The following is a 22,786-nucleotide window of genomic DNA, read 5'->3' on the forward strand; positions in this document are numbered from 1 at the left end:
GCACTGGAGCTTCCTTATGCTCTATTCAACCTGCTGCTCTGCCCTCTCCTGGCACTCCACTCCACTTGCAATTCCCAGCATCTTCCCCATCTTCTTTCTCAAACTTCTTACGTGATGCTCGGTGAGGCAGCTTCTGGCTGTTGCCAGTCCTTTTTCTCAAGGCCACATAGGGCCTTGTCTAAGTTATGTACAACCTGCAGGTCATAAAGAGTTCAGGGTGGCAAGGGGAGCGGGCCAAGGGCAGAAGGGCAAGTGAAGCACAGGATGGCCAAAGCGGCAGAGATAGGCAAATGGGTTGAAGAGGAGGCTTTTATGAGGCTTAAAGCTGGGAGAGACCAAGCTGGAAATGGGCTTGGATTGGGATGGGTCCTCGCCTAAGGACTACTGGAATTGCCATCACTACGCAATATGGCCATGTGACATGCTTTATAACCATATCACTTAGCAATGTACTTGGGTTCCAATTACCATCATTAATTGAGGACTAATGCTTATGGGTATTTAAACTGCTGATTTTTTCTTCCTTGAAGAAGTAATCCTTATGGCAGCCTTCTCCAATCTGCCATTCTTTAAGATGTGTTGGACCGAACCCCCCATTTTTCCAACTGGTAAATCCCATTCTGGCTGAGAATGGGGACAGTTGCAATTCAAAACACACAAAGGCTGCAGTTTAAATGTGTAGCTAAGAAAAACTAAGTAAAACTAGCCTGCTCAAAGCCAGATGTTTTTGATGTGCCATCTTAATCTGATGCTTTCTGTTGTGTTTTTTTTCTAGAGTATTCTTTGTTCACACTTGGCTAGAAGGATGGTTGGTTTAAAACTTTTGTCACACAAGATGAAAAGAGAAAGAGGAAACCATCCCTATGCAGTAGGAGTCCTCTTTGGGTTCCTCTTGGCTGTCTTTCCTGGCAGCAGTGCCTGTCCTAAGCTTTGTGCCTGCTATGTCCCGACTGAAGTCCACTGCACCTTCCGGTATCTTACTACCATCCCATTGCACATCTCCCAACATGTGGAACGCATCAATTTAGGGTAGGTTTGCATGATAATGCTGAAACCCTGAAATTAGTAATGCTGTGCTAACATTTGTTTTGCAGTTTCTCTTCTACTTTTTTTTCAGGGTGCCTAAGAATTTATTTCAAATTTTATTTATTTATTTGTATCTATCCCCCTTTATTATTTTTACATATAACTCGAGGTTGTGAACCAGTGGTGGGTTGCTCCCGGTTCACTCCAGTTCAGGAGAACTGGTAGTGGCGGTGGCGGAGGGGTCTGTCCACCCGCCCAGACATCATCAAAAACACTCTGTGCATGCACAGATGCGCCAAGCGCCCGCAAAGCAAATGTGCGTACCTGCACACTACTGATAGCAAACTGGTAGCTCCGGGATTTGAAACCCACTACTGTTGTGAACATATCCCAAACAAATTCCTCCTCCTATTTTACCCACAACAACAACCTACGAGCTAGGTTGGCTGAGAGAGGGTGTCTGGCTCAAGGTCACCCAGCTGGCTTTCATGGTTGAGATAGGACTTGAACTCACACTCCCCCACTTTCTAGTCTGATGCCTTAACTATTAGACCAAACTATTTCTCTTAATATTTTTGAATTTACTTGTTACTTTTTAATGGTGTTGTATGTTAGGAGCTGTAGTGGCACAGTGATTAGAAGGTAATACTACAGGCTAACTCTGCCGGTGCCAGGAATTCGATCCTGATCATCTCAAAGTTGACTCAGCCTTTCAATCTTCCAAAGTCGGTAAAATGAGGACTCAGATTGTTGGAGACAATGTGCTGACATTTGTAAATCGCCCAGAGTGTGCTATAAAGCACCATGGAGCAGTGTATAAGTCTAAGTGCTATTGCTATTTTCTTTTCTATTATCCATCATTCTTATCCCTACTCAGCATTTTATACCTTCTAGAGTAGTTGCTTACTTTAATTGAAGGAGGCTCAGAATACTAGAGAGATACTGGAACCTCTTAACTAAATAACAATGTAACACAATGCTTCCAATTACATTACAAGAGCATGGTTTTGAAACCTGCAGGATAAACAAGCATTATTAGAAACCATGAAAGTAGCTGTTTTTTATGGGGAGATGTGGTAACTGAAAAGTGCACTCTGGTTATCCAAGAAGTCACAACTGTTTTAGAAAGAAAGCAGTTATATTCATAGTGTCACACACTAAGAGGCAGTATGCGACTGGTTTCTTCCTTATTATGAATTGTCAAATGTAAACAGCCAGATCTTGTTCTATAATATCCATTACTTTGGAAATTGAACAGTGAAGGGACACCAAACTCTCTTCTTTTGGAATTTCATCAGTTTTCTTTCTCTTGGAAACATTAGAAATAGCGTCTTGTTCATCTCTTTTAGTGATAATTGATAGGAACAAAATGGTCAGGAAAATTATGACTGCATGACAATAAGAAATAGTAATGAGAACAACTAACATGTTCACTGTTATAAAACTTTTTCAGAGCAACTTATGGCAAGAAGTCTCCTGGCATTAATCTAGAAGAGTTCAAATATTGATTAATGTGCCTATAGTGATAAATTAAAACACATGCATCCAAATTCTTTTTATGCCTTTCATGGTTAAGGATTTTTAGACAAGTAGGAATTTGAAAAGTTGACAATATTTTGTATATACCTTTGCAAATGATGATTGCTGGCTATTCACAAAATTATTACCATAATGTGTGTGACAGTCACTGAATCCAGAAAAAAAAGCTAAGTTTGTTAATTTCCACTTTCTCCTGCTCAAGAATGTACATCAATCCAGTTATTCTTTGTCTTGTTTCTGGGTGAGTGATATAGTTCCAAGCATTGCGCAGAAATATAATCATCCCTTTTATGGATCCGATGTGTGCAGCATTTGGTTTTCTTAATTCAGATGCTGGTAAAATAATGCCTGAAATTTTGCAGTCCAGATTACAACAGTACATGGAATCAAAACTGTCAAGTATATAAATCAAGTATATAAACTGGATTTAGAAGATGCAGAAGCTCTCAAGATTTCAAACATCTGGTGCATAATGGAAAAGGCAAGGACCTTCTAAAATATTTTTTCCCCTCAATTAGTTATATGAATGCTTTTGACAATGCTATTCACAAATTGTAGATGGTTTTTAAAAATATGAGTGCACTGGGGTCATCTCATCTACTTATTGAACCTATTCACCTATTGATCAAGAAACAACAGAACAGAATATGGAGCAACTAAATGGTTCAGAATTGGGCAAGGAATGTTCCAAGGATGTATACTGTCACCTTATTAACTTATCTTTCATGAAGACTATATCATGAAAAAAGTTTGACTAGAAGAACTACAAATTAGAATAAAATTTGCTTAGAGAAACACCAACAATTTTGGATATTCAGGTGATACCAGTGTGATGGCTGGAAATGAGGAAACCCTAAGACATCTCTTGTTGAAGAAAATGCAGAAGACGAATTGCTGGTCAATAATTTAGGAAACCTAAGATTATATCAATAGGTATGCCACTCTGATATAAACAGGTGGAGAAGAAGTTGTAGTAGTAACTTACTTTATCTTCATAGGATCAGTAACAGGCATGGTGGTTGTCATGAAATAAAGTGAAATCTCCTTCTGGAAGAAACATCGCAACCAATCTAAACAACATATTCAAGTGCAAGGACATCACTGTGACAACCAAAAATAAAGGTACATGTTGCCAAAGATGTGGTTATCTCAGTTGTAAAATATGACAGTGATCACTGGATCATCAGAAAGACTGAATAAATTAAAAACAAATGCCTTTGAACTGTGGTGCTGGAGAAAATTGTTGGAAATTCTTTGGACCCCAAAAGGATTAAATCTCCATTTCTGGCTGAAGTAAAACCAGAATGCTCACTGAAAGCATTAATAATGAATCTGAACCTTAGCTATTCTGTACACATAAAACAAAGGTAAGAATCGCTAGACAAGACCATGATGGTTAGGAAAATAAAAACGAATGAAAATGGAATGAGAAAAGATAAGGTGACTATTATGACAAGCACAAGTTTACAAGAAATCAAAGGGGTTACAGATAGGCAATCCTGGTAAATGAATGTCCATTGGATCAGGAAGAATGGGAAATGATTGAATGACTGAAGCAGAATGTGAGTGCCAGAGTCATTATTGGAAATAGAGAGGATACACGAGACTGGCAGCTGATTGTGGTAGGGTGTTTTTTTTTTTTTTAATTTAAAAAAGGAAAAATAATAAAGCAGGTGGGTAAGAGTGCCTGGTATACATGAAAGATGATGGCATCCTTGATGTGTTGTTAACATCTAACATAAATTGATTCAAGTAGAATTTGGTTTAAGTCTGTAGAGATTCTCAGTCATCCAGGTCATGGTTGTCCCAGAGGTGCTTTTTCAGGAGACAACTGGACTTTCTTGTTTTTTCTTTGAAGATGTTTTGCTTCTCATTCAAGAAGCTTCTTCAGCTCTGACAGGACTGTAGGGAATGGAAGGATTTATATTCCTTGCAGATAGCTGGTTATTTTCATCCTTTTAGAGCAGGAGGCCAATTCATGGTCCCGCAGACTGTTGGGGGGCTGAACTGGCTGGATGGGTGTGGCTAGGTGGTCATGTGGCTAGATGGGTGTGGCCAATTTAGCAGTCCATTAAACAATGCACACAAATTAAACTTTAATTTGTTTTGCACCTGTGGATGGTTTTTTTTTTTGTTTGTTTGTTTGTTTCCTTTTTTTTGCATGTTGCTCTGTTGGTTGACTTTTCTTTTTACTAGATTGTGTTTTCAGTTGTTTAGGAGTCTAGTGGTCCACTTCAGGAAATTCAGTTTTGCAGCAATTGTTCTCAGCTCCAAGGAGCTTACAATGAACAAGTCTCTCTCCCTCTCCCTCTCTTTCTCCCTTTCCCTCTCTTTCTCCCTCTCTTTCTCCCTCTCTTTCTCCCTCTCTTTCTCTTTCTCTTTCTCTTTCTGTATGTGTGTGTGTGTGTTGTGTGTGTGTGTCTCTCTCTCTTTCCCTCTCCCTCTCTCTGTCTATCTCTCTCTCTTTCTGTCTCTCTCTCTCTTTCTCTCTCTCTCTCTCTCTCTTTCTCTCTCTCTGTCTATCTTCTGGAGGTGGGGAGGTCAAAAATGGGCCACATGGATGCCCCGGGAGGCCTCCGTGCACCTTGTTTTTGGCCTGAAGAGTGCTACTGGAGGCGGGGGTTTTGGGGCCTGTTTTTGGCCTCGCAGGGATTCCATGAGCCCCGTTTTTCATCTCCCCCACCTCCAGAAGCATTCTGCAGGCCAAAAACGGGCCTGTTTTAGCCCATTTTTGACCTCCCATGATGTTCATGTTGTCCTAGCTATATTGAATGTGGCTATTCAAATTATAGCTAGAGCCATCTCATACAATGGATGGATGGGAGGGAGGGAGGGAGGGAGGGAGGGAGGGAGGAAGGAAGGAAGGAAGGAAGGAAGGAAGGAAGGAAGGAAGGAAGGAAGGAAGGAAGGAAGGAAGGATCATTTTTAGTAGATCCTATAGCCGTGATGGCGAACCTATGGCACACGTGCCACAGGTGGCATGTGGAGCCATATCTGGGGCATGTGAGCATTATCCTAGCTCAGCTCCAGGGCACATGTGCGCACTGGCCAGCTGATTTTCGGGCCTTCTGGGCCCACCGGAAGTCAGGAAATGGGCCATTTCCAGCCTCCAGAGGGCTTCCGGGGTGGGTGGGGAAGGCTGTTTTCACCCTCCCCAGGCTCCAAGAAAGCCTCTGGAGTCTGGGAAGGGCGAAAAACGGGCCTGCTGGGTCCACCCTTTTTGCTGTCATGTGCCAAAAGCGGTGGGAGCACAGGGGGGATTGAATTATGGGTGTGGGCACTCACACACACACCCAGCTCCCCCTGATTTTGGCATGCAATGGCAAAAAGGTTAGCCATCATTGTCCTATAGACTGTAGACTCAAATTTAGTATGCAATAATGTAAGCTTATATTTTGTATAAAACATTTTAAAATGTTTGTATATAACATTTTAAAAAATGATCTCAAGCCCATCATCTCCCCCAGTATTGCAATGTTATAGTTAACAGTTTCAGATCAAAGCAGTTATAGTGTCTGTTTAAAACTTACATATGCAAATCAGCTAACAAAATCATCTTTGTCAGTGAACCATAAATTGAGGCTGCTTTGATAACCAGCTATATTTTAGTGGTCACTCATAATTCAGCAGTTTCTCTGAGACTTTGGCAGTGAACAAATATTCAAGCTTTCAGAGGCCTGCTGGAGTTTACAAACATGAAGGAACAGCAAGAAAGATGATCACTGTTCATGAATGCCTTCGGTGTTTAGTGTGTATCGAATAATTCCCTTCTTAATCTTAAATTTTTGAGTTTTTTAGTTAATTGGCCTTAAATGTAATACTTTTAATAATTTTTTAAATTTAAATTGTGATATTTGTATTGTGTTTTTACCTGGCTGTACACCGCCCCGAGTCCTTCGGGAGAGGGGCGATATAGAAATAAAATTATCCTTATCCTTATCCTTATCCTTATCCTTCTATTTCCTAAGATGCAGAGAAGTCAGGAAGGGAATAGGCTTATTCCTCATCTTTTCATTTCACAAATAATATAGAAACATAACTCTGAATCTACATAGTGCACAGAATGCACTGAATAATTCTCCTATGTGTTATGCCTCATTATCCATAAAAGGGATTTTTGGAACAGACAGCATCCAGTACTTGGGGGCGGGGGGCGTTCACTAGAATGTAGAAACTATTATTTGTTGTTGCTTATATCTCTTTCAAGATAGATAATCTGTTTGTATGCAAGTATTCCCATAAACAAGAAACCATAGGAACAAGATGACAGCAAGCCCAAATTATTATTATTTATTAAATTTATATGATTCATGATTCCCAATAACTATAATTACCTAGACTTGAAACTGGAAAAGCCTTTTATCATTCCATGGTGGGATACAGAAAATGTTCTTGGAAATTGTTCCTCTATTCTAGAACTCCCATCCAATTGTCCAGTGCAGAATTTTTTTTTTGCTTTTTATTTAGCATGTGATGCCTGATAAATTGATTTTTTTGTCATTAAATACCTTCTGTTTGAAATATGTTGATTGCTTTTAGCATGCCTTCCTGTTTTTACTTGGTAAAATATATTTGGATTATTTATTTTATTTATATTATTATAGTATAATAAAATGTATTATTAGTTTCCTTGGTGTTTTGCTACCGTTGATCAATCTCAGCTCTGTTAAACCCTCACTATTATGCTGGTCTAGGACAGCAATAAATTGATTGATTGAACCTTCACTATCTGTAAACATCCTGATTTTGAAAACAGGTAGTCCTCAATTTAGGATCACAATTAAGCCCAAATTACTGTTGCTAATTGAGACATTTGTTCCATGAATTTTGCACCATTTTAGGACTTTTCTTGCCACAGCTGTTAAGTGAATCACTGTAGCAGTTAAGTAAATAACACAGTTGCTAAGTGAATCTGGCTTTCCCATTGACTTTTCTTGTCAGGTTGCAAAATGGGATCTCACTTTAACTGTCATAAATATGAACCAGTTGCCAAGCATCTAAATTTTGATCATGTGATCATGGGGATGTCACAACGGTTGTGTGAAAAACAGTCGTAAGTCACTTTTTTTCAGTCCCGTTGTAACTTCAAACAGTCACTAAATGAACTGTTGTAAGTCGAGAACTTCTTGTATTAAACAGTATTTATTAAGAGATTAGGTTCTAAGCCTTTTTCTAATTCTTCCATTTATATGTGTTGTGTTCATGATGGTTTGATGGTACTTTGTTGTTTTGTAGCATAATTTCATAAATGTATTATAGATAGATAGATAGATAGATAGATAGATAGATAGATAGATAGATAGATAGTGTTTCATTGTTTTTATTATCAGAACACTTTGAGAGGAACAACAGAAAAATTGTATAGATTTAATACTGATTAGTATCATACCTAAGTGCATGATAACAAGAGTCATATTTTTCATTTGTTATTGCTTTGATCAAAGTATTTTCAATTTTAAATGACAAAATTTAATTACAGTCTGCTTAAACACCTTCAGAACAGAGATTCTATTTTTGTTTGTTTAATGTTTAAACTATAGCTGACTAACTAAACCCAGATATGGAATGAAATATTTGTTACAGTTACAACAATTTGGTTAAACTGACTGAGACAGATTTTTCTGGCCTGGAGAAACTGGAATTGTTGATGTTGCACAGTAATCAGATACACACAATTCAAGGCAAGACATTCTCTGATTTACATTTGTTAAAGGTAAGATTAAGCTGGAAATTGTCCATCACTGATTTTGTTTAGAGTTGGCAAAGTTTTGCCCCCAAACCTGTTGTTGAGGTGGGGTGGGGTAGAATGGTTCTGAAGAGTGTAAGATCTAAGTTTATTACACTCTATTCACCTTTCATTTTCCTCATTTTTCTCATTGAATAAATGACTGCAATCCTGAACATATTTGATTAAAAAATAAGATTCACTGAGCATAATTAGAAGTTCATTCATAGGTTTAACCACAATTTATTGAATAACCACAATGTTGGAATATATAACATACTAAGTCAAAATCAATGAAACCACATCATTTAGCATAATGTGTGAATTGAGATCATATTCTCTTGTTGTGTTAGTCTGAAAATCACTTTTTAGAAGTCTTTGAATTACATGTAACTTCAGCTTAGACTCTTTTTCGTATTCTATTTTTTATCAACAGATCTTAAAGATGAGCTATAATCAAATCAAAGTTATTCAAGCAGACACATTTCATGGTCTCGTGGCTTTGGTACGTTTGCACCTGGATCATAATAAAATTGAATTTGTAAACCCAAAAGCTTTCTATGGTCTCACATCGCTGAAGTTAGTCCATTTGGAAGGAAATTTACTTAAACAACTTCATCCAGATACTTTTGTCACTTTGAGGTACCTCAAGGTGTTCAGAACATCTGCCATAAAGCATATCTACTTGTCAGATAACTTCCTGACTTCTCTGCCACAAGACATTTTTACATATATGTCTGAACTAGAAAGTCTCTATCTTCATGGAAACCCTTGGACTTGTGATTGTGCTTTGAAATGGTTTGCCAAATGGGCAGAAAGGCATTCAGGTACATATTGTCTTTTGTATAAATTGCAACAATATACCTCAAATATCTGCTGGTCTCATTCACAAAGATTGCAGTAATTGACAGGATGCACAGAGAATATATTATACTTTATATGTACCCTGTTTCCCCAAAAATAAGACATCCCCTGATAATAAGTCCAATTGGGCTTTTGAGGGCATGTGCTAAAATAAGCCTCCCCCTGAAAATAAGCCCTCCCTGAAAATATTTAAATGCAGAGCTGGAAATCAGGGAAGACGGCAAGAGGAGCCCCATCTTGCTCCATGCGCCCCCCAAAAAATAAGACCTCCCCGAAAATAAGGCCAAGTGCTTACTTCAAAAAATATAAGACAGGGTCTTATTTTCAGGGAAACACGGTAATTCATGCTTGAACTGTGGAGTCCTTGGTGCTCTCTGAGCTTGGCTGTTTGCTTGGGAATTACCCAACTAGGTAATATCAGTACTAATGAGTGAGGGGTTTGCTTGATAGGCCATAGTAGATTTCTATGCCACTGTTAGTGGGATGTGGTTTTCTCTTGGTAGTTCATTGATTAGGGTATTGTTTGCTTACAGATGGGCTAAATACCAAAACACTTGGGAATTCCTGGAAGTTTGTGATTAAGACAAATCAGCCATCAATAGACACATACAGATAAACCATATTTATACAGCATTCGAAAGAGGCAAAAAAACAAAAGAAGGAAACTAAAAGATCAAAACACACCCTTTCTAGCAGGCCAACATCCAAATCTGCAGGGATTAACATCAGATAATCAACCAGACAACAATATTCTATTCAAGAGACTACCAAGGAAAAAACTACACTGCCACCAACAGTGGCAGAACAGGCTATTTATTTATTAAGCAGGAGCAAAACCCACAATCGCCTGTACTGGTAATGTTACTTAGTCAAGTAATGAAATATCTGCAAACAAATAATCAAGCATAGAGAGCATCAAGTATTCCGCAAAAATAAGATTGTTAAACTCTGCTTGCACAACTAGATTGAGCATCTGGTGGGATGTCACAGCATTCTCATCTCATTTTCTTCAATATTGTTATTAATGACTTGGGTAATGAAGTGAAGGAAATCTTATTAGATAATACAAAAGTAAGTGAGAAATCTATTACCCTATAAATCAACATGAGATGAAAATGAATTGAAAATACTACAATGATATTTAGCTGAGCCACGTAGATGGTTCTTCACACAGGAAAAAAAAGAGAAAATGCAGTTGACTCAGCTATAGTTTGCATGTAAACCAGAACTGGGCAATGCTTGAGTCACAACTCAGTCTCATAATTTTCCTGGGATAGTGGTGATGGTGATGACAGAAACCATTGGGGAATGTGGTAACAAAAGGGGCAGGGACAAAGCTTCTCAGTTAGTTTGGGGTGGCTGAAGAGGCAAATAAAATGTGTTTAAAGGAAACAATTTGAGAACAAAAAATGTTACAACACAACTTGCCATTTCAATTTCTCATAAGAAGTTTGGGTTTAAAGGCCTACTTTGCTCCTTCCAAATCTGTTTTGTAATGGCTACTAAATGCTTGTCTCACAGATACCAGAAATATATTTGAACTGATTAGAAACTGTTTTGTTCTACAATAGAACATCAATTTACTTTTACTGATCTCTTTCTTTCTAGATGTTGTAAAATGCAAAAAAGGCAAAGAGGCTACAGATGCACTGCAATGTCCATTGTGCACCAACCCCAGGAATTCTAAAGAGAAACACTTAACTAAAATTCCACTGCCTTCATTTAATTGTAGTAAACCAAGTATAGACACAGATTTAAAATTGAAAACTCTAACTATGGTAGATGATGGAGAATTCACTTCAGTGTGTCCCAAAGATTTTATGGCCCCTATAGGATCTGTGTCATTAAACTTAATAGACCAATCAGGAAATCAAGCAAATATAGCTTGTAACGTGCAGAAACCTTCAAAAATGTCTCCAGTTATATTTACAAAAAGTGATAACAGCACGCTACTTGAAATATCATTGTCAACTTTTCTTAAGTGTAGCATTGACCACAATCATATTCATCAACTATGGAGCATTCTTGCTCTTTATAGTGATTCTCCACTAAAATTGAGAAGGGAACACTTACTAACAGAAATGCCTTCTATTGGTTACAAGTATAAACAAATACATTCTAAAAATGAAGAACTTTTCACTGACATAAAAGCTGAACTGACAGCTGAGCCTCCTTGGTTGATGCAGAGTCAAGTGTCAATGCAATTGGACAGGACCGCAACTACACTCAATATGCTGCATATCCAGTATTCGATAGATGCTCAAATCATTCTTCCTGATGATGTCTCAAAGCCCACCAAACAAATGTGGGCCATGATCTTACGAGACAAAAATCACAAAACTGAATATTCAATTTTAGTCAATAGTTCTGTAGAATTGGATTGCCAAGCAATTGGAGATCCTTCCCCTGTAACTGAGTGGCTTTTACCTGATGGGACCAAGGTTAAGGCTCCATATGTAAGTGAAGATGGAAGAATAGTGATAGAAAAATCTGGTAAGCTCTTACTACATTCAGCAGATCATTTTGACACTGGAGTTTATCACTGTATAGGAACCAACTATGAAGATGCTGATGTCTTAACTTTTAGAATTACAGTGATAGATCCAAGTCTGAAGCACAACCTTTTAAATGGACCACAGCTTTCAGTGTTTTTAGGTGAAAATATTGATCTTCCCTGCCTCTCTACAGGTGTCCCAGATGCCTCTATTAATTGGGTCATACCAGGAAACATGATTCTTCATAGTTCTTTTAAAAATAAACTTATGTTTCACAATGGCACATTAAAAATACAAACAATAGCAGGACAAGACAATGGCCACTTCATGTGTATAACAGCCAATAAATATGGTGTAGATTACTTAGTTTATCAAGTACTTGTTAAAAGGAATTTGAGCAAGTCACAACAACTCACAAGAAAAGATACTGAGCTAGGTAGTGAAGCAACAGAAGGGTCTGGCAACCAAGAACATGACTTTATTGGCCAAATTAAAAATTTTCCTTCTACTGGTCCTGCCGAGGTTACCAGCCAAGCATCCATGCAAAATTCATTTACAAATTATTTCATACAAAATAAAACCAAAAACAAGTACAAAGAAGTCTACAGGGCCAATGGAGGCAAGATAAGCAGAAGGTTTAGAGGACAAAAGAGATTTGGTCTCTCTACCAAGAGAATCAATCCATTGCACTGGGCAACATTTTTAGAAAAAACAAGAAATATCACATTGTTAAAAAGACAAGAAAATATAACAGTAAAACCAACAGAAAAGCTATTTCTGTCTTCAAAGAGCTCAGGAAATGAGGGAGAGATATCTGGAGATGGTATATTAGCTGAGGAAGAACTTATGTTTCTAGCAACTAGAAGACCTTCAAAATATACTTTGAGAGAAGCATCAGGAAATGTAGCAACAGCAAAACTTGGAAGTATACCAGATAATTACAGCTCTTTTGCAACACATATCACAGTTACAGAATCAGAACCTTCAGCAACCAGTTCTATGGTTATGCAGTCTGAGGCACTTACAAACCAGAATTGGCTAAATGAGCCAAAACCTGAAATGAAAGGAATAAGCCTTGAAAGATATCAAACACTGCCTACGCCACCAACCCTGATGGAAGTAACAATGCCCTCATTGTTTAAAGAACCCAACAGTGCAGCAAACACTTCAAATTCTTTTCAGAGATCGGTAACATCAGAAGAAGCTAATGTCTATGTTAAAAGCAAACCAACAGTAACACCAACAATGGCTGTTACTAATAATAGCCAATTTATAATTTCACACAAAATTGTTGAAAAACCTGATTTATTGGTAGAAAATGCTGAGCAAGCGTCAAAAAAATCAAGCCATCAAGTGCCCTCAGCAGCAATCAGTCTGTCTAATAATGCATCACAGCATGGCTATATTTACAGTAGAAAAAAAATAACACTTCAGGTATCTCCAGGCACAGCCATTCTTGCCCATCAACAGATTGAGGTAGTTAAGGATTCTACAACCCCTAGTCCATTCCCCAGATGGTACAGCAGACGAAGAAAAACCTTTGGAAGAAGACGAATAATTAGACCTAACCGTATTCCCAGTAATGTAGGGCATAGATTTGCTTTTCCTAGATCAGGGTTTGTTCCAGAAAGCTCAAGTCTTACTCTCCCTGCAGAAATAAGCATATCAACTCCTTCTAATATATCTGTTGAATCATTTACCCCACAAACATTTATGTATACATTGATCAAATCTCAGTATCCAAAATCAACAATTTCAAGTCACACTATGATATCTTCAAGTAACAAGATAGATACAGATGAAGTATATGAAGCTTCTACAACTATCCCCTTCTACTCTAAAAGCACCCAGGTTGTTCCACAAAGAAAAATAAAATCAGATACACATCAGGCAATCCCTGATATAGATCCATCAGCTAACCAATTCACAACCAATATCCATAAATCTAAGTTTAACATAAAAAGTACATTTACCAAAGCTAATAAATCACCTTTCATGATCAAATCCACTATTCCCTCCTTTAGTATCCATGATGTCTCTTCCAGTGTTTCAAATGGAGAAATACCTTCACCTAATGGTTTTGTTACCAGCTATGTTCAAAAAGAGCTACTGCAGAAGCAATTCATAATACAAACAAAGCCCTCATCTGAAATATCCGTTACAGATTTTCACATCTCAGGGCCAGGATACAAAAATTCATCAATACATGAAACTGATGTTTCCAAAAGTGACGATCAAACCGATGTTCCTATAGACTCAATTAAACATATCAGTGAGAATGTATCATTACTAAAAGACAATCCAATAGTATCACTCATTACTACAGAATCACCATCCCCAGGGCCTTTGTACAATTTTACAACTGATCTTAATAAAGAAACTGATACTACAACCATCCAACTGATTCCTAATCCTATTACCACTATTGCAAACAAGATTTCCAAACTCAAAACATTTCGACGACATAGAAAGAAGGGTCAAAGGAGGAGAAGACCTCTGCAAAAGTCAATGCCTTTCCATAGAAACATTTCGATCAAAGAATTTGTAACATCCTTTAAAAAAATTATTCCTTCTACTATTAGGAAAACAATAAAAAATGTAACTGAATCTCCTAGTCTCATACTGACTGAATTGTTTTCAAAATTGACCACTATGGATATAGGTACAGTTACACCACAACCACCAATTCTTAGCACAGCAGATATAAAAAAAGACAATACATTCTTAAATACCTCTCAGGAATCCCTTGACAATGCTTACACCATTAAGCCATCAATGGAACTGACATCTGAAAAGCTTTCATCTACAGCTTCACAGTGTGAAATGTCATGGGATACAACAAAGAAAAGCACAGCATTATCATATGCATCCTTGGTAACAACTGGACCAAAGTTTACTAAAGTAGCACAAACTACTAAACAAGAAGATAAGGAATCTTACCCATATGTGGGACTAACTGCAGCTCCAAAAACACAAATAACAAAAACAGCCCTTCATGTGAAAAATGAGATAAATTCACAAATTCCTACTAATGCAATTTACATGACCACTAGTCCATTACTATCCCAAGCAAGGCTCATCCAACCTACACAAACTACTTTATCTCCCAGATGGGGTAAAATTCCACAACAGTTTCCATTTTCTAAAATCAGAGATATTGGAAAACCACTCATAATTAACACATTCACAGTATTAAAATCACCTCAAAGCTTCACCCTGCATACTCCTTTGTGGAAGACAACTAAGAACAATTATATCAGAAACTGGTCTGAAGGAACAGACCAGGTAGTCACCACTACCAATCCAGAAGATTTAAATTCATTCTATCAAACCAGATTGGCAAAACCCAGAATAAGTGGAGGAAAATTTGCAATGTTTACTGTCCTGGCTAATTCAGATGCTTTCATTCCATGTGATGCTAGTGGTAATCCTCAACCAACCATCCATTGGACCAAGATATCAGCAGGTAAGTTGTTCAAATTAATATTTTATATGTGTTCTCTTTTATCATAAACAAGAAGTGACTTAAGAAATGAAGCATACAAAATTAAGTTCTTATGTATGTTCCCAAGCCTAGAATTAAATGATATAATATAGTGTTAGATTAGGATTAAAGTCAGATTTTAAACCAGCTGTGAAATTTGCTAATGACTTTGGGCCTGTCTCAAATCTAACTAAATTTTTTCATAAAATGGAAAAGAATTACATGTGCCAGAAAAATAAATGGATATAAAGAAAACAAACAATAATAATCCAGATTTTATCTGTATTTTCTCTAAGCATAGAAAGTAATAGCACGATACAGTATTGTTGCTCTGAAGCCATACTCAGAATGATTCTGAGATAATTCTGAAGTATACTTAAGAGCTATACTTAAAAACATTTTTAACTAGGAGCTTAATTAAGCTAGAGTATTTTAAGAGAATAGTATATAAAGTATACATTTAATGCAGTAAGGTGGAGTTTTAAGGCAGTGTTGACTCTGGAAACTGTTCAATGAGTCCCTGAAGTTTTCTTGGCAAAGTTTTTTGGAATTGGCTTGCAATTGCATCCTTCCTACAGCTGAGAGAGGTGACTGGCCTAAGATCATCTTGCTGGTTTTGTACCTAACAGGGGAATCTGTCTCCCGGTTTCTAGCCAATGCCTTAATTATCACACCACACTAGCATATTGTGGAAAAACCTAAAGCACCAGCTTTCCATAAAAAAGCATTAAACTGTAATATGTTTTCTCTGGTCCAGAATAATATAATTCATCCCATGAGAAAATAATACTTATGCTTTTTCTTAACTGGATAAAAACATGCATGTATAAATAATGTAGATATGGAGCCAACAAGAATTTTTCCAAATAAACTATAAAAGAAACTACTTAAAGCCAGGAATCTTGTCCTATAAATCTCAATATAAACAGGCCTTGTGCTAGTATACACAGTTCATTATTTTTCCATTTCTTGATCAAAGTGGGTAAATAATCTAAGAAGGGATAGCATCACATTATAGCAAAAGCCTGGAATAATAGAGTCAAGTAATTCAAATAAATCATAACTATAAATCATTTTAAAGCTAAATTTTGTTGTTTGACAATAAACCATGATTGGCTGTTTATATGAAGCTGTTGCAAGATGTTTCTTTTTATCTACTTTATTAATGAGAGAAGGTAAACATCACATTATTGTTCATGCTGGTTAGATCGAGATTCTTGGATTAATATATGAATGCAGTCATGTGATAATAGACTAAAGCAAAAACAAAAAATAATTCCAATATATATGTAATCTCTGAATTTAAAGCATGCAAATACAGGCCTGATTAACGGGTATAAGACGCATAGCTAAACATAATAATCAGTATATGAAATTAATTGAGATATTTAATTTGCTGCCTATAGTTGTTCTAAGGGGAAAAAGCTAAGTGAACAAAATAATTTAAAGGGAATTTTATGAAGAAATTCAGAATCTTATTTTCTTGTTTGCAAATTAATATTCTAACAAGCTATGCAATAGGCAACATTTTAATAAATCTAACATTAGTTTCTTTTTGGTTAAATAGGAGCTGATGCATCAAAAAACAGACATGGTAACAGATTTAAGATTCTTCCCAATGGTACACTCTCCATTCAGAATGTCAACATCCAGGATCGTGGACAGTACTTGTGTGTGGCTGCCAATCAACAAGGTTCAGACAAGCTTCTAATCACTTTGTCTGTGGTTACCTATCCACCAAGAATTCTAGGGAAAAGTTCCAAGATCATTACTGTTCACTCTGGCAAGCCAGCAGTTATGAAGTGTGCCTCTGAAGGCCGTCCCATTCCTTCTATAACTTGGGTCCTTGCAAACAAAACTCATATCTCTGAATTTTCAATAGAAAACGAGGCTGTTTCTCTACACTCAGATGGCACTTTACTGATCAAGAAAGTCAGTGTTTATGACAGAGGGATATATACCTGCACAGCAGATAATCCAATTGGCTCAGATACTATGGCAATAAGGTTGCAAGTCATTGCTGCACCACCCATTATACTGGAAGATAAGAAGCAACTTATACTAGAGACCATGGGGAAAAGTTTGAAGTTTCCTTGCACTGTCAAAGGAGACCCTCATCCAACTGTTCACTGGGTTTTCCCCGATGAAACAGAGGTGAAACCACTGCACTATCTAAATGACAAGGTTTTTTTGTTCCCTAATGGAACACTTCTTATCAGGAATATAGTTCCTTCTGACAGCGGTAAATATGAATGTATAGCTACAAGCTCCACTGGTTCAGAAAGGAGAGTAGTACTACTTCAAGTGGAACACCGAGATATAATACCCCAAATTTCAGCTACATCCCAAAGATGGACTCAGCTGAATTTTGGGAATAGGTTACTTCTGAATTGCTCAGCTATAGGGGAGCCAAAACCCAGGATAATGTGGAGATTACCTTCCAAAGCTGTTGTTGACCAATGGCACAGGTAAGTTTTTTTGGAAACTAATTTAAAACAGTTTCTGGCTGTGAATTTTTCTGACATGAAGGTTTTTATGTCTGTTGTGTGAGCTGCTTAGATGGCAAGGAGATGCAAAAATATGGTGACTAGAAAAGTTGTAGAGGGGGTGTAGAGGGGTTTAGCACTTAGTATGTAAGGGGATGCAGTGACTAAGTGGCTAAGACACTGAGCTTGCCAATCGAAAGGTCGGCAATTCAGCGGTTCGAATACCTAGTGCTGCATAATGGGGTGACCTCCCGTTACTTGTCCCAGCTTCTGCCAACCTAGCAGTTCGAAAGCACGTAAAAAATGCAAGTAGAAAAATAGGGACCACCTTTGGTGGGAAGGTAACAACGTTTTGTGCGCCTTTGGCGTTTAGTCATGCCAACCACATGACCATGGGGATGTCTTTGGACAGCACTGGCTCTTTGGTTTTGAAACGGAGATGAGCACCACCCCCTAGAGTCGGGAACGACTAGCACATATGTGCGAGGGGAACCTTTACCTTTATCTTTTTGTGTAAGATGGAGTGGTATAGAAGAATAAAAGGGGAAGTGAAATGCTAGAAGGAGTTAAAGGAGAATGAAATGCAAATGAGAGAATGATGGAAGATAGAAGAAACTAATTTAAAATAAATAAATAATAACAATAACAATAATAATAAAAATAAAAATAATCTAATAAAATAAATAATAAATTACAGCTAGCTTTGGGACTAGCTGTAATTTAAGACTGGGCATGCAAGATCCTGAGAACAGCCCTACTATATGAGACATTTGTATATGGTACTGCATTCTATTCCAGTGGGAATAACCAAATGCCCATTGGCAGTCCAAAATAGTGACATGAGCAAATTATTAGGAATAATGTGAAATAGGAATAATACAATGGATGGGCAAAGATAAATGGTTAGCTTCAGTTATATATTTTGTTAATACTAAATTCACAGGCATATATTTGGATGCCTAAATAGGAGGAAAGGAGATAATTGCAAGATTCACTTTTATTCACTTCTGCAATCAGATAAAGGAGTAATCCATCTTTAAATCATAAACAATGGACCGATGGCCGAGATCCTGAGAAAAGTAGTGTTTTGGGATTTCTATTTGGAAATCTCTCTAAACGATTACAAAATGTTACAAGCCCCCAGCAATTCCCTTCCAAAACCAACACAAATAAGCATTTTCCCTTTGGAACATCTCAGTTGGCAAGTGGGATAAGCAGACCATATGACATATTATATTCATTAGGATAATTTTCTTAACAGATTAAAGGGACACTATTGGCCAAAATTCAAGCAATGAACTTACACAGCAAAAATATTAATGCAAAATATAATTTGCTAGAGAAAATTATTTGACAGAAATAATTCTGGCCCTATCAGAAAATTTGTCTGCTCTATGTAGCAAAAAGCAATGTGTGGTACTGGGTAAATGCAATTTTCTCAAAGTCTACCTTCACAATCACATGAAGTAACAATTTCACTAGGTTTACTTCATCAAATTCTGAACATCAGAAAGGAAGATTAGAGGATTAGATCCTTGTAAGAAGAGACTGAGGGAACTGAGTATGTTGTTTAACTTGAGAAAGTATAACTGAAGGTAGATATTTTTTTTAGTATCAAGCAGGTATTACATAGAACAAGGGTATAACTAGTATTTCCAGTAGCTCTGAGGGCAGCTTCATTTGTTTCTTTTTTAAAAGAATTTTTTATGCTGCATTATTATTTTTATAAATAAGTCCAGGCAGCAAACATACCAATATTCTTTCCTCGTCCTATTTTCCCCAAAACAACCCGGTGAGGTGAGTTGGGCTGAGAGAGAGTGACTGGCTCAAGGTCACCCATCTGGCTTTCATGGTAATGCAGGATTAGAATTTGTGGTCTCCCTTTTTCTCTCCTGGTGCCTTAACCACTAGACCAAACTGACTCTCTTCTTACTTACAGTACTGCTACTTACTGTTCAATAAGAACCCAAACTTTCATATTTATTGTTATTATTGTTTTAAAATGTTTTTAATATTTTTCAATTGTTATATACTTGACTGAGATGGGCAGCTGTAGAACTAAACAAACAAACATTTTAGGAGAGTTGCAAAATTTCTTTTAGCAGCCATTGTATTACATAGAAATCTACTCCTTTCACTTTTAGGACCACACTAATATATGTTATATTTCATCAGCACTAACCCTGACAGCTAATTAGAAAATTTTTCTGAAGTCGGTAAGCTTAGGTGATGTATTTAGGCTGCCTGTCAGGAATGCTTTAATTTGAATTCCTGTACCAAGAAGGGACGGTTCAAATCCCTAGTGCCACATAATGGGGTGAGCTCCCGTTACTTGTCCCAGCTTCTGCCAAACTAGTAGTTCAAAAGCACGTAAAAAATGCAAGTAGAAAAATAGGGACCACTTTGTTGGGAAGATAACAGAGCTCTGTGCGCCTTTGGCATTTAGTCATGCTGGCCAATGACCACAGAGACATCTTTGGACAGCGCTCTTCGGCTTTGAAACGGAGATGAGTACCGTCCCCTAGAGTCAGGAATGACTAGCACATATGTGCGAATGGAACCTTCACCTTTACCTTACCAAGAAGGGAGTTTGAGTTGGGTTCCTTCTAATCCTATAATTCTAGAATTTCTTTTTTTAAAAAATCTTCAGTTACTATGAGAATCAACAACTTTGGAATTTGACATACAGCCCAAAATAAATGATTCTTTTTTTCCCTTTTTTTTTTCCAGAATGGGAAGCCGAATCCACGTGTATCCCAATGGATCATTAGCTGTTGAGTCAATCACAGAAAAGGATGCAGGCAATTATATTTGTGTAGCACGAAACAGAATGGGCGATGATTTGACCCTTTTAAAAGTTAGCGTGACAATGAAGCCTGCAAAGATTGATCATAAACAGTATTTTAAGAAACTGGTACCTTATGGAAAAGACTTCAAAATGGATTGTAAAGCTTCAGGATCTCCTGAGCCAGAAATATCTTGGAGTTTGCCAGATGGCACAACAATCAATAATGCAATGCAAGCCGATGATAGTGGACATACGTTGAAGAAATATACTCTGTTTGACAATGGGACTCTGTATTTCAATAAGGTTGGAATGATGCAAGAGGGGGATTACACTTGTCATGCTCAAAATACACTGGGAAAAGATGAGATGAAAGTGCAGATAAAAGTGGTTGCAGCTGCACCTCGTATCAAGCAGAATTTAAAGGCCTACGCAAAGATAAAAGCAGGAGATGATGCGTTCTTTAACTGTGATGCTATAGGGGAACCTAAGCCGAAAATATTTTGGCTGTTGCCTTCTAACAATATGATTTTAGTTTCTACTCAGAGATATATTCTCCATATTAATGGGTCATTGTCAATCATTAAAGTAAGGCTTTTAGATGCTGGAGAATATATATGTGTAGCACGCAATTCTGGTGGAGATGATACCAAGGTTTATAAACTAGATGTAATCTCTAAACCACCTCTGATCAATGGTTTGTATTCTAACAAGACTGTCATTAAAGCAACAGCTATAAAACACTCAAAAAAACAAATAGCTTGCAATGCTGAAGGAGATCCTGTGCCCCAGATTATGTGGATCATGCCTGACAATATTTTCCTAACAGCCCCATATTATGGAAGTAGGATAACCATACATAGAAACGGGACTCTTGAAATTCGCAATGTAAGATCTTCAGATACGGCAGAGTTTATTTGCGTAGCACGTAATGATGGGGGAGAAAGCATGCTGGTAGTCCATTTGGAAGTGCTCGAGATCCTAAGGCGCCCGGTTTTTAGGAACCCATTTAATGAGAAAGTCATAGCAAAACCTGGAAAAACCATATTTTTGAATTGTTCTGTTGATGGAAACCCACGTCCTGAGATAATTTGGATATTACCAAATGGTACACAATTCTACGTTGGTATTAGAACACTCCGGTTTTATTTGGGAAGCAACGGCACCCTTGTCATCAATAGACTTTCTAAAGCAGATGCAGGAAAATACAGATGTACAGCTAAAAATCAAGTAGGCTACATTGAAAAGTTAATCATATTGGAAACTGGGGAAACACCCACAATTTTTTTCCACTCTGGAGGGGCAATAAAAAACATGAATGGGGAATCTTTATCGCTTCACTGTCTCGCTGCTGGAAGTCCCAAGCCAAACATTATATGGACACTTCCTAGTGGCTTTGTTTTGGGCCGGCCTCAAATTAATGGGAAGTATACATTACTGGAGAATGGTACCTTACTTATTAGAGAAACAAATATTTACGATAGGGGAAGTTATATGTGCAAAGCTCAGAACTATATCGGTGATTCAACGGTAGTTGTTTTTGTAACAATTGTGGGACATTCACCAAGGATTACAAAACGACCCCCACGGAATATTCACACTGTGGCTGGATTGGCGATTCAGCTTCATTGTATGGCATTTGGGATACCAGATCCAGAAATTATATGGGAACTGCCTAACCATTCATTATTTTTCACAGGCATCAAAGGTCAACTGTCCGGAAGTGATATTCTTCATCCACAAGGAACATTAATAATTCACAATCCAAATTCATCCAATTCAGGCATATATAAATGTGTGGCTAAGAATCAGTTTGGCAGGGATTTCACAGTGACATATGTTCAAGTTATTTCAAATGGGAATAAAGTCTAAAATGGACCATTTGGCTTTCAAAGATGTTTAATCAAAACCAGTCAAAAGGCATTTCAATTTTGGTGCTATTACAATTCTAACTTTACAGTTGTCAAGCTAAAAGACATTTAGGTTTGGGAAGATTTTGCATTATGACCTAGTGTTGATTTTAAGACAATATTAAAAAGTAACCTTAAAAACTTAAGGCACTTAAGTTTCCAACAAAAATAACAGTAAAAATGACAACATATTCTCTAAAGATACTTGCAATACAAAATATTTAACACAATAATGGATTTTTAAAATGCTAGTTTTTATTTCCCACTTGATAGTATAAACATTGTAAAGCTATTGAAAAACATGATTGCTGGTTTCATTTATTATTGATGCGAATGACCATTTTCTAAATCTTGATAGTTTCAAATATTTTAAAACAAAGAATATGGATTTGTTTGTAATACTACAATATTCTTTCATGCAGAAGTCCTTTTGTGGGGGCAATGGAAGAATAAATAAGAAATAATTATTTCA

General features: G+C 37.1%; 1 protein-coding gene across 1 annotated transcript; it reads left to right on the forward strand.

Annotated features, from left to right (window-relative positions):
- Positions 1-805: 805 nt before the first annotated feature.
- On the forward strand, positions 806-22,276 carry IGSF10 (immunoglobulin superfamily member 10). The gene is made up of 6 exons (XM_070945705.1): positions 806-1,029; positions 8,149-8,278; positions 8,727-9,117; positions 10,763-15,115; positions 16,701-17,601; positions 20,350-22,276. Exons 1-6 carry the CDS (start codon positions 806-808, stop codon positions 22,274-22,276), a joined length of 7,926 nt encoding a protein of 2,641 aa, XP_070801806.1.
- Positions 22,277-22,786: the final 510 nt, after the last annotated feature.

The sequence above is a fragment of the Pituophis catenifer genome, unplaced genomic scaffold, assembly GCF_029215685.1.
Source record: "Pituophis catenifer annectens isolate HBS135680 unplaced genomic scaffold, rPitCat1.0.hap2 SCAF_6, whole genome shotgun sequence".
In the NCBI taxonomy this organism is placed as follows: Eukaryota; Metazoa; Chordata; class Lepidosauria; order Squamata; family Colubridae; genus Pituophis; species Pituophis catenifer.

Excerpts from the sequence above, each read along its gene's own strand:
- IGSF10 (XM_070945705.1), top strand. The coding sequence starts at position 806 with ATGGTTGGTTTAAAACTTTTGTCACACAAGATGAAAAGAGAAAGAGGA. Across the intron at positions 9,118-10,762 it reads ATGGGCAGAAAGGCATTCAG|ATGTTGTAAAATGCAAAAAA; the intron begins GTACATATTGTC and ends CTTTCTTTCTAG. Across the intron at positions 17,602-20,349 it reads GTTGTTGACCAATGGCACAG|AATGGGAAGCCGAATCCACG; the intron begins GTAAGTTTTTTT and ends TTTTTTTTCCAG.